At 39.5% G+C, this 13,137-nt stretch overlaps 1 protein-coding gene across 5 annotated transcripts in view; it reads left to right on the top strand.

Annotated features, from left to right (window-relative positions):
• ZNF565 (zinc finger protein 565) overlaps positions 1-7,974 on the top strand; it is a 30,879-nt gene extending 22,905 nt beyond the window's left edge. For all 5 annotated transcript variants that reach the window (XM_032390307.1, XM_032390303.1, XM_032390305.1 and 2 more), the window contains 3 exons: positions 1,662-1,788; positions 2,464-2,559; positions 6,194-7,974. In XM_032390307.1, the coding sequence (XP_032246198.1) occupies positions 2,523-2,559; positions 6,194-7,464 (1,308 nt within the window). In that variant the 5' untranslated portion in view covers positions 1,662-1,788; positions 2,464-2,522 and the 3' untranslated portion in view covers positions 7,465-7,974. The remainder of the gene's footprint in view (positions 1-1,661; positions 1,789-2,463; positions 2,560-6,193) is intronic.
• The last annotated feature ends 5,163 nt before the right edge of the window (positions 7,975-13,137 follow it).

The following is a 13,137-nucleotide window of genomic DNA, read 5'->3' as shown; positions in this document are numbered from 1 at the left end:
ACACAACATTCCTGATGCAAGGCGCTAAAAGTCAACAGCACGCAGCCCCCAATCCCAACCAACCTCCCCCAACATAGTAACAACCAGACCATCCCCTGCATGATCCCAAATGCCTGAAGGGGAAGGGAAAACCCGGATTGAGATCTTCCAACTAATTATGAACCTGGGTCTTTAGGATAGTTTTTTTTCATTTATTGCGAATATAGTTTTAAAACTTCTATAAGTCCTATATTTTAAGTTAGAGATTTATAAGACATTTTGGATTCTATCTTTTTCATTATCTCCATGGAGAAATTTTTAAAAGACTTTATTATTTGCAAGGCCCTTGTTTGCTGTGTGTTTTGTATATGCTATTTTGTTTATTTGTAAGATCCCACTTAGCGGGGCACCTGGGTGGCTCAGTCGTTAAGCGTCTGCCTTCGGCTCAGGTCATGATCCCAGGGTCCTGGGATCGAGCCCTACATCAGGCTCCCTGCTCTGTGGGAAGCCTGCTTCTCCCTCTTCCACTCCCCCTGCTTGTGTTCTCTCTCTCGCTGTGTCTCTCTCTGTCAAATAAATAAATAAAATCTTAAAAAAAAAAAAAAAAAGATCCCACTTAGCTAGATTTTGTTCATTCCCAGACCCTTCTAGGAAATAGAAGAGTCCTGCTGTATGAAAGAGGTTTTAGCTCTAGCTACAGGAATATTCAAAAGTATGTAAGCCTCTAGTCAAATAAATGTACTTATTATACTACTTTCATGGCATAGGCATCCCGCCCTAGCTCGCTTGCTCGCTTGCTTGCTTGATTACCTCCTTCTTACAATGCCCTTCGCCATCTCCTCTCTTTCCATCTTTCAGACATTTTCCTGGATGAGTCAGATTGTCAAAACCTAAACCTACTCATCGATTTTAACTTCATTTAAAATGGTACAACCAGTTATTATGTGCCTCCTGACGGATGCGATAGGAAGTACATAGCACCACCTCTGATATATTCCTGCCCCTCCAAAGAAAATGTGAATCAGGCCTACAGATCTAACTACCTTTTCACACAAAGTATGGAAGTAAAGCAACATCTTAAACCATTCCATGTAGATGCAATAAGCCAACAATGTGAGAGATATACTGATTCAAATGTTTCTTTAATAAATAAATAGCAATAAAAATTTTTGAAGGGTTTCTGGGGGCTCTTATAGATTCTAGAGACTTAAGGAAACCTATCCTCTAAATGCAATGTGTAGATCTAATTTGAATCTTGATTTGAACAAACCAACTGTAAAAAAATATCACTTTTGAGAAGATTGGGGCAATTTGAAACTTGATCTGGTTATTAGGAAATTATTGTTAATTTTATTAAGTATGATAATGGTATTCTGGTTGGTATGCTTTAAAAAAGAAGACTGATCTGTTAGCTGCTAAAGTATTTATAGTTAAAATACATCGATGTTTGGTATTTGCTATGTAGGATCTGCCTCAAAATACACCAGGGGTGAAAAAAACAGAAGGGAAGAAATAAAACAAGATTTGCAAAGTCATGTTAATTGTTGAAGCAGAGCGATGGGTTCATGGGGGTCATTATCCTACTCTGTATACTTCCGTGAAATGTTTTGAAAATTTTCGCAATAAATGAAAAAAATAAAAGTCCTTTCATTTACTAGTAATGCATGGGTTTATTATTTCAGGGATTTGTAACATTCAGGGATGTGGCCATAGAGTTCTCTCAGGAAGAATGGAAGTGCCTGGAACCTGCCCAGAGAGACTTATACAGGGATGTGACTCTGGAGAACTTCAGTAACTTGGTCTCACTAGGTAAGGATGTTGTGTAATGCAGGGCCAGACAGGAAACAAGGCTCCCAGGGACTACAACAATGGAAGGTTGTTACCACCTCTGGTATAGAGGGAAAACTGCCACTGGACCATGGTGAGAGCTGGAGTCATGGAGAAGGGCCCAGCAGCAACTGTAGCCACTTCCAGAACTCCCCGGTCAGAGGAGGGAGGGAGAGGGATAAATACTCTGAACTCTCTCATCCTACCCACTGGCCTCCTGCTGATGCTTTCCATAATGCCAAACCCAATGAGAAACCATAGGGCCAGGATAATACAGTCCTTACAGGTAAGCTGTCTGGGGCAGGACCAAGAACAGGGAGGAATGGATTGAGCAGGGAGGAGAGGGCAAATGGAGAATGACCACCATAGTTATCTACTCTAATTCAGGACTAGCCTTCTGGAATTTCTGGTATCTTCATGGTGAATTTCTAGGGAGACTTAAAAGTTTCTGGCTGAATTTCTGCTCTCTGCTCCCAAGGGAATTGTTTGTGCTTTATGGAAGGGGAAGTGGGTAGTTCCATGGGCATCCCTGTCTTCCTATCCTTTGGACAAACTTTACTCCTTCCTTCATAATTGTCTCTCTTCCTTAGTGACCAAGGGACTGGGTTTGAATTTTGGAACAGGACAATCATGCTCCATTTCTTTTCCTGTAAACAGGACTTTCCATTTCTAAGCCTGATGTCATTTCCTTATTGGAGCAAGGGAGAGAACCCTGGATGATTACAAATGATATGACAGGACCATGGTGTCCAGGTGAGTGAGGGGTGATCCACTGGGAGAGGTCATTGGGAATAATAGCCAGTGGGTGAGTCAACTGATAGCAGTAGCTTGAGTTATCGTTGAGAAGCTTCCCTCCAAGCCATACCGAAAATTGCCGAACAACAGCCTGAGACATGAAGACATGAAGAGCAAAGATCTTGTCAGCATCTGATCCCAAGGGAACATTGCCCTTACCCCCATTAATCCCTCTCTTCTTTCTTCTTGCTTGGTTTCCTCCCATTTCAAAAAAGGACATGCTCCCTTCTTCCTCAGTGGCTGCGTTTTTACCTGTACTTTGGATCCTTTTTCCTGCAAGTATCTTCATCCCTTAAAAAATACTTAATTTCTTAAAACAGCTCACTTTACCCAATTCAGCAATTCATTTATTCTCTAAATGTTTGAGAGAGAAGGTCACGTAGAGTGGCTAAGGGCACTGACTTGGGAATCAGACTGAGTTCAAATCTTGGCTCTGCCAATTACTAGATCTGTAAGTTTAGGTAAATTGCTTAAATTCTCTAGAGTGCTTCAGTTTTATCCTCTGCAAATGAGTTAAAAACAGAGCCTTCCTTATGTAGTTATTATTGTGATTGTTACAGGAATTAATCATATGAAACTGCCCAGAACAATGGCACGCAGGAGTGACCACTAAGTAAAGATTATCAAGTGTTATTAATTAGCACGTGCTGGACGATATTGGAATCTTTGAATACTTAATACTGAATACTTAATCCTTGAATATTTTGAATAACCCCCAACTTCTCTGTTATTATTATTATTATTTACTTTCATCTGGGATTATTTTTTCTCTGTCTAAAGAACACCCTTGGGGCACCTGGTTGGCTCAGTCGGTTAAGTGTCTGCCTTCAGCTCGGGTCATGATCCCAGGGTCCTGGGATAGAGCCCCGCATAGGGCTCCCCGCTTGGCGGGAAGCCTGCTTCTCCCTCTCCCACTCCCCCTGCTTGTGTTCCCTCTCTCACTGTGTCTCTCTCTGTCAAATAAATAAATAAAATCTTTTGAAAACACCTATTTAAGAATACTAAAGTATTTCTCAAACTTTTAAGAACTTTTCATAAATCATGAAGATTATTCCATTAACTGTGATATAAATTTCAAGTATTTTCCTCTGTCATTTGTCTTTTGATTTTACTTTTGTTGTTTTTTGTTCATGTGAAAGTTTTTTGTTTTCTTCTGCTTTTCACCTTTACATACTGGAATTTACCAATCTGCTTTGGTTGCTTTTGGATTTTGTTTTGTTGTTGTTGTTGTTTTATAAGATTTTATTTATTTATTTGATAGAGAGAGACACAGCAAGAGAGGGAACACAAGCAGGGGGAGTGGGAAAGGGAGAAGCAGGCTTCCCGCCGAGCAGAGAGCCCGATGTGGGGCTCGATCCCAGGACCCTGGGATCATGACCTGAACCGAGGGCAGACGCTTAACAACTGAGCCACCCAGGCGCCCTGCTTTTGGATTTTGAGTCATCATTTCATTGTTAGGTTTCCCCATGTTATAAAGTAATCTACCATATTTCCTCCTAGTATTTGTATGGTTTCTATTTTCTTTTAACATTAAAACTATTTGGGGTTTATTCTGGTATATGGTGGTGTAATATATGGATACATTTTTATCTTTTCCCAAATGAGTATCCAGTTGCCCCAACATTATTTATTACAGAAACAATCCTTTTCCCCTTTGAAATACCATCCTTATAATAAATTCAGTTTCCATATAAACTTCAGTCTTTTTCTGGCCTTTCTATTGTGTTCTGTTGGTCTGTCTCTAGAATCCAATATTTATTCATCAAACAACGCATTATTAATTTATTATATGCTAGGTTGGTTACAATAGCTAGTAAGAAAGGCTGTATTTCTGGTGCGTCTGTGTGGCTCAGTCGGTTGAGTGTCCGACTCCTGATCTCATGATTGTGAGTTCAAGCTCTGCATTGGGCTCCACGCTGGAGCCTACTTAAAAAAAAAAAAAAAAAAAAGAGCTTTGGGGAGCTTTAGGAGAAACAAAACAAAAAGATCAACAGATGAGTAAGTAAATGAAAATCTAATTACAACTGATAAAAGTGTTACGAAGACAGGGGCAAGATGTGGAAGAGAGAATCAGGCCTGAAAGCTTTTTTGAAAATGTGAGTTTTAATTTGAGACTTGAAGGATGAGAAAAGCAGCCATACAAAGAGCCCAGGACAGGATTCCTGATAGATGGAAGATCCTGATGAGAGGTCTAAGATGGAAAGACCTACATTTATTTTAGAAAGCCCTGTGATATGGTACCTAGAGAGGAAAGGAGACAGTGTTCAATATGAAGATATATTATCCTTGGTTGAAAGAGAATGACAACAAAGATAGGCAGGGACTCGCTTTGCCAAGAGCCTGTGAACCATGGCAATGACTTTGGAATTTATTGGAATTTTACCAGTAACTTTGGAAATGCAATGAGAAAGCTACGGAAAAATTTAAGCAGGGATTTTCATTTTGATTGGCATCAGCATCATGTTGTTAAAAACACAGATGCTGGGGCATGAGGGTAGCTCAATCTGACTCTTGGTTTTTGGCTCAGGTCATGATCTCAGGGTCATGAAATACAGCCCTGCATCGGGCTCTACACTCAATGGGCAGTCTACTTTGAGATTCTTTCCCTCTGCCCCTCCCCCCACTTTCTCTCTCTCTCTTTCTCTAACATAAATAAATCTTAAAACACACACACACACACACACACACACAAATGCTTTATTTGTATGAAGTGCCCAGAAACTGGAAAATTCATAGAGACAGAATTAACGGTTCTCTGCTATTAGTGATTACTGGGGGCTGGAGGGAATGGAAAATGATGAATGACTCCTTAATGGGCACAAGGTTTCTATTTGGGGTGATGAGAATGTTCTGGAACTAGATAGTGGCAATAGTTTCATGACACTGAGAATGTATCACAAACTACTAAATTGTACTCTTTAAAATGGGGGGATTTATGTTCTGTGAATCTTACCTCAATTTAAATATATATAGGGGCGCCTGGGTGGCTCAGTCAGTTAAGCGTCTGCCTTCAGCTCAGGTCATGATCCCAGGGTCCTAGGATCAAGCCCCACATCGGGCTCCTTGCTCAGCGGGGAGCCTGCTTCTCCCTCTGCCTGCCACTTCCCCTGCTTGTGCTCTCTTTCTCTCTCTGACAAATAAATGAATAAAAATCTTAAAAAAAAAAAAAAAAAGAAAGAAACCTCATACCATATCTTTAATATATATATATGCTTTTTAAGTATATATAGATATATACGTATAGGCAAGTATATGCACACATATGCCTTGTCTCTACTCCTATAGATTTTGATTCAGTCTGGGGTGGTCTCAGACCTTTATATTGTTAACAGGCTTCCTGGATGATTCTAATCTTTATAAAATTGAGAAACCCCAGCTTAATTTCTTTTCTTGCTTCCTTCTGGCACCATATGAGCTCTCATCATATTTGTGCTTTCATGTGCTCTTCAGAAATTGCACAGCAATATTTGAGACTTACATAAGCCATTCACTTTTTAAGGTGATTTTCATTTTGTCTCTCTGGTCTGCTATAGGATTTTTTATTTCTCTTAAAAGAATAAAACTGCTTGTATTTTTTTTTTTCCTTTTTCAGAGCTGGAGTCCAGGTGTGAGAAATTTCCACGAAAAGATATTTCTGAAGTAGAGTCATTCAGTTGGGAGATAATGGAAAGCCTTAAATGCTGTGATTTTGATGGCTCTAGTTTGAGAGATGGCTGGGAATACAAAGGCCAATTTGAAAGACAACAAGTAACTCAGGAATGCTGTTTCAAGCAAGTAAAAGTCATGTATGAAAACATGTCCACTTTTGAGCATCGTACATCCCTCACTTTACATCAGAACAATGAGATTGGTGAAAAACTGATTGAATGTAATGAATGTGGAAAAGCATTTAGCCGTGGCTCACACCTTATTCAGCATCAGAAAACTCACACTGGTGAAAAACCTTTTGAATGTAAGGAATGTGGGAAGGCCTTTAGTCGTGCCTCACACCTTGTTCAACATCAGAGAATTCATACAGGTGAGAAACCTTATGACTGTAAGGAATGTGGGAAGGCTTTTGGCCGTACTTCAGAACTCATTCTACATCAAAGACTTCATACTGGTGTCAAACCCTATGAATGTAAAGAATGTGGAAAGACCTTTAGACAGCATTCACAACTTATTCTGCATCAAAGAACTCACACAGGTGAGAAACCCTATGTATGTAAAGACTGTGGGAAGGCTTTTATTCGTGGCTCACAACTTACTGTTCATCGGAGAATTCATACAGGTGCTAGACCTTATCAATGTAAAGAATGTGGGAAAGCCTTTAGACAGCATTCACAGCTTACTGTCCACCAGAGGATTCATACTGGTGAGAAACCCTATGAGTGTAAGGAATGTGGGAAGGGCTTTATTCATAGCTCAGAAGTTACTCGACATCAAAGAATTCATTCTGGGGAGAAACCCTACGAATGTAAGGAATGTGGGAAGGCCTTTAGACAACACGCACAGCTTACACGACATCAGAGAGTTCATACTGGTGACAGACCTTATGAATGTAAGGATTGTGGGAAGGCGTTTAGTCGTAGTTCATACCTTATTCAACATCAGAGAATTCATACAGGTGACAAACCCTATGAATGTAAGGAATGTGGGAAAGCCTTTATTCGTGTTTCACAACTGACCCATCATCAGCGAATTCATACTTGTGAGAAACCCTATCAATGTAGGGAATGTGGAATGGCCTTTATTCGTAGTTCACAACTTACTGAACATCAGAGAATTCATCCTGGGATCAAACCTTATGAATGTAGAGAATGTGGGCAGGCCTTTATTCTTGGCTCACAGCTCATCGAACACTACAGAATCCATACTGGTTAGAAAGCCTTGAATGTTAGGGGTGTAGGAGCCTTTACGTGGAGTTCACACCTGACTCAATATTAGATAATGTGTATGTAATGTGATTAATGTGAAAACCTTCACTTGTCACTTCCATTATGGAACATTGGATAACTCATAGCAGAAGAAAATCCAATAAATGTGGGAATTCTTTTTGCCTCACACTCACTGCTTACCAAGCATCAGAAAACTTAGGCTGAAAAAAATATTAATATGAATATAGAAAACCTTTCTATTACCACTCAAAATGTGTTAAACTTCTGAGAATTCCTAATATTAAGATATTTTGTGAATGTGCCTTTTACCATGACATACATCTTACTTAACATTATCTCAGCTCCACCAGTTACCGACTGTATGGCACTGGACAAATAATGCAGTCTTCCTGTTCCTCAGTTTACTTGTTTTTAAGCAGTGATCATTATACTTTTTTTTTTTAATATTTTATTTATTTATTTGACAGAGACAGAGATAGCGAGAGCAGGAACACAAGCAGCGGGAGTGGGAGAGGGAGAGCAGGTTTTCCCACGGAGCAGGGAGCCCGATGTGGGACTCGATCCCAGGACCCTGGGATCATGACCTGAGCCAAAGGCAGACGCTTAACGACTGAGCCACCCAGGTGCCCCAGTGATCATTATACTTACCCAATAGAGTTTTCCTATCAGATATTTTATATAAAGCCTGTATTCAATAAATATTAGTTACCGTTGTTAATTAGTGACGGTATTAGTGTTAAGGAGTTCTTGTGAGAGGAGGCCTTCTGAATGTGTCAAGTATTAAAAAGCCTTCATAACCACTTGTTAATGATAATTCATTCTAGAAAACAGTAGTCAAGTGTAATTATCATGAGGTCGTCATGATATTTAAAGCTAGAAAGTCACAAGAGTAGAAGCTAACAGAAGAGTAGCCAAAAGAAATCTGCCCATTTGGAAATCTAAAGCCACCTTCAGGTAGAACTTGAAAAGCAGTCAAAAAGTTCTGCACATCAAAGCCAGTTCAGTATAGCCAAAGCTGTGTTCCTGTCAACCCAAGGAGTGAAGGTAAGGGCTTTGTTCTCCAAATGTAGATCTCCAGCACCTACTTGTTGGCAGGTACATACTAAGCACATTGAATGAATGGTCAACTCTAAACATTAGAGGGAAATAAACCCTAATCAGCGGTAAGAATGATCATTAAAAACAAAAAATAATAAAATAGAAAACAACAGTAGACTTAATATGAAGGTTATTTATTTAACAATATAAGATGGACAATTAACAACCCTGATCTAGAAAAGAAAATATTTAGCATTATGAATAAGGAAGGGGTGAATATTCCTTTTAAAAAGCTACTATGCATGATTTTAATGTATTTGGAAATTTGAATAGATTTTTACAAAAATATCAAAGTTCACAAAGATATGGAATACCTGAATAAATCAATGATTGTAGAAGGACATAAAAAGTCAGTCTGCCCCTTCAAAAAAAAATAGCTTAACCTACTAAAACTTCAAGAAACAGATAGATAATCCCTGAGAGAAGCTTGCCAGTTTATTTTCAAGGCTAAATAAAATTATGATTAAAAAAAATTCAACAAGGATGGCTCCCAAGAAAGAAATTGTAGATGATTATCATTTGTGAAAATAAATATAAATAAAATCCCTGCTAATTGAATCCAGTCTCTTTAAAGTTAGAAGCTCGGGGGCGCCTGGGTGGCTCAGTCAGTTAATCGTCTGCCTTCGACTTTGGTCATGATCACAGGGTCCTGGGATCGAGCCCTGCATCAGGCTCCCTGCTCAGTGGGGAGCCTGCTTCTCCCTCTCCCTCTGTTGCTCCTCCTGATTGTTCTCTCTCTCTGTCAAATAATAAAATCTTAAAAAAAAAAGAAGCTCATTCTAAATGGAATATCTAGAATTTCACCTATTGTGGGTTAATTATGTTTTCAGAATTTTGATATCACTCCAGATGACAGTGATAGGGCAAAGAGCCCTGATCCAACCCCAGTGATATCTGGATCAGAGCTTGTGAATGAATCTGGGGAATCTCAAGAAGCATCCCCTCAGTCCAGGCAGTGTTAGGGGCAACAGGCCTGGTGTGTCCTGAAGCCTCCATCTTCTCAGTCATCCTGAGTGTTCACTAAGGCACCTGTATTTTCTACATGTGTCAGAAAGTAGTATTCTGTATGTCACTTTTAAGTGGTTTCATGATTAGGATGTACATTTGGAGGGGCTCAAAGCTATGACATTAATAAGTGTTACTTTGAATAGTTAAAACACATGCACAGGATAAATATTTTAAAGTTACGATTTGGTGTACAGACATAAGTCAATGTCCACACCCTTCCCACCCTGTTACTGTATGTACCTCTCATTGTATCAAGTTCTTGTATATACTTCCTGATTTTTATGTTTACCTCCTAAGTGTAGACATGTACATAACAGTCTTTATAAAAGTTTTTTTTTACATAAATGGTAACAAATTTCTATACTTGCTATTTTTGCTTATCCATAAACCTTGAAATTGGGTCATATCGATACATATATAGTTGCCTTATTCTTAACAGCTGCATAGTATATGTGTTTCATTATTTATCCTGTCGATTTAGTTTTTTTCATTATTCTTTGCTTTCAAACAATCCTATAATAAATATCCTTGCACATAAATTATTTTGTATATGTGTGATATCTCTTTAAGATAAATTCCTAAAAGTGGAAATGCTAGATCAAAATGTATATACAGTTTTGAAACTTTCTGTTCACACAGAATCTTATAACGTACCCCTAGTGCCCCCATCACCAGCTTCAGTAATTATCAGCTAATGGCCAGTCTTGTTTTATCTGTATTCCTACCCTCTCCCCCACCCTCATGTCAGTGGGAAGTAAATCCCAGCTACATAATTTCATCCATAAATATTTCAGTATGTATCTCTAAAATATATCACAATTTGAGAAAAGATTTTCACTCCTTAAAAAAAATGGCAGGGTGCCTGGGTGGCTCATTCGGCTAGGCGTCCAACTCTTGATTGCAGCTCAGGTCTTGATCTCGGGGTCATGGGTTCAGGCCCTGTTTTGGGCTCTGTCTGGGCATGGAGCCTGCTTAAAAAACAAACAAACAAACATTAAAAAAAAACAATACTGTCATTGCAGATCTGATGGTCAGTGTTCCAATTTCTAATTGATAAATGTCGATTTTTTTTTAAGTTAATTGAGATCCAAATTATGTCCAGAAATTGCAGTTGTCACATCTCTGAAGTCTGTTTATCCATTCTTCCTCATCCTTTTTTTCCCTGGTAATTTATTTTCTGAAGAAACTAGATTGTTTGCCTTGTAGAGTTTCTCAGAGCCTGGTTTTTGCTGACTGCATCCCATGGCATTGTTTTTGTTGGTTGGTTGGTTGGTTGGTTTTTTAAAAAAAGATTTTATTTATTTATTTGACAGAGAGAGAGAGTACAAGCAGGGGGAGAAGCAGGCTCCCCGCTGAACAAAGAGCCTGACGTGGGACTCGGTCCCACAACCTTGGAATCATGACCTGAGCCGCAGGCAGATGCTTAACGGACTGAGCCACCCAGGTGCCCTCATGGCATTGTTTTTTTTTGTTTTGTTTTGTTTTTTAAAGATTTTATTTATTTATTTGACAGAGAGAGACACAGTGAGAGAGGGAACACAAGCAGGGGGAGTGGGAAAGGGAGAAGCAGGCTTCCCGCTGAGCAGAGAGCCCGATGTGGGGCTCGATCCCAGGATCCCGGGATCATGACCTGAGCCGAAGGCAGATGCTTAATGACTGAGCCACGCAGGCGCCCCCTTCATGGCATTGTTTAACATGCTCCTCTATCCTTGGTATTTCTTATAAATTGGTAGTTGGTATCTAGAGGCTTGATCAGATTGAGGAAGGTCTTTGTTTTTGTTTCTGTTGTTGAGATACTGAGATGAAACATTGAGGTGTCTTTTTATGATGTTAGCAAGTATTGTTCAATTGATCTATTAATCCATTAAGGATTACAAATGATACCCTATTTCTTCTTCCTTTATTAGCCAAAATATTTTTATGAAGAAAAACTTCCCTTTAACTACCATTTGGTTACCCATGTTATAGTAAGGAAAGGCAAGATAAATGCTTCTTTCTTTCTCTTTATTGGTTTTCAAAATAATGAGTTGGTTCCCTCGCATTCGGCCATGATAACTTACAAGTTTAGGGGTGTGTAGCATATTTATTTAAATACAATTTGGTTGTACTCTCATTGATGCTCAAATTGTTCCATGTTTGGGATGTGGAGCCTCTTCCAGCTGGCTTCTTTGTCCTTTGGTATGACCCCATTAGTCTTTGATCACTTGCTTGCTGTCTGCCACAAGATGTGCCAGGCTCTCCTTGTTCATTTCCTACCTCCCACCTTGAAGTAGCCATTTTCCAAGGAGTCGTGGGTTTTTTGGTTTTTTGGTTTCTTTTTTTTTTTTTTGGTATTTTGGTACATTCCCAAATGGTATATAGAAACCACAAATCACGAGGAGTGCTTCATTCTCTGGTTGGTGATTTTTTTTTTTTTTTAAGATTTTATTTATTTATTTGACAGAGAGAGAGACAGAGAGCACAAGCAGGGGGAGCAGCAGAGGGAGAGGGAGAAGCAGACTCCCCGCTGAGCAGGGAGCCCGATGTGGGGCTCGATCCCAGGACCCTGAGATCATGACCTGAGCTGAAAGCAGCCGCTTAACCGACTGAGCCACCCAGGCGCCCTGGTTGGTGATTTTTAGATAGCTGTTTTAATCACATTGCTCAAGTGCCTTCAGGAAGATTATGCATCTATGCATCTGCCCACACAGTAGAGAGATCCCAAAACACCACATTCATCTAATCCTGCAGAAAACACTTACTTTAAATGTAGACCATTCAATGGGTGAAAAATGGAAAAGTTACTTTTGATTTCACTTGCATTCCTTTGACTATGATTACGATAGATGACCATTTGTTCACATACTTCTTGACCATTGGTATTGCTTGTAGCATGGTGCCTAAAACATAGTAGCTGCTGAATAAATATTTGTTAATGGAATAAATTAATTGCATGTTCATATCCTTTGCTCATTAGTAATGAACTAGTCATATTTTTCTTACTTAAAAGAGCTATTTTTGAGAGGAATAAATGTGTATAAAGTTCCTAGCACAGTACCTGGAATTCATCAATGTTCTCTGTCTTGTTATTTGCATACATTGTCATTTATGTCTCTGATTTGGCTTTTTTCCCCCTATTTTAAAAGATAAGAAATTGAAAGTCAACGAGATTAAGTAGCTTGCCCAAGGCCTCATATGTGCAGAATCCTAACTTACAAGGGCAAGGTCAAGATAGGGCAGAGTTTCATGTACATACACAGCTTTACAGATGTGAGACTGTGAAAAGGAAAAATCAGTGTTTTTTCAGGTAATCTGTAAAATGCATGGTCGTAATACAGAAAGTGGCAAGGCTAGGAACAAAGGTATGAAAGAGCTTAATAAGAATCTTTTTTTTAAGGGCGCCTGGGTGGCTCAGCCGTTCAGCGTCTGCCTTCGGCTCAGGTCATGATCCCAGGGTCCTGGAATCGAGCCCCGCATCGGGCTCCCTGCTCGGCGGGAAGCCTGCTTCTCCCTCTCCCACTCCCCCTGCTTGTGTTCCCTCTCTCACTGTGTCTCTCTCTGTACAAAAAAAAAA

Source organism: Phoca vitulina, unplaced genomic scaffold (genome assembly GCF_004348235.1).
Source record: "Phoca vitulina isolate PV1807 unplaced genomic scaffold, GSC_HSeal_1.0 scaffold58, whole genome shotgun sequence".
Lineage (NCBI taxonomy): Eukaryota > Metazoa > Chordata > Mammalia > Carnivora > Phocidae > Phoca > Phoca vitulina.
Note: the sequence above shows the minus strand (reverse complement) of the source record. Positions and strands in the feature narration are given on the sequence as shown.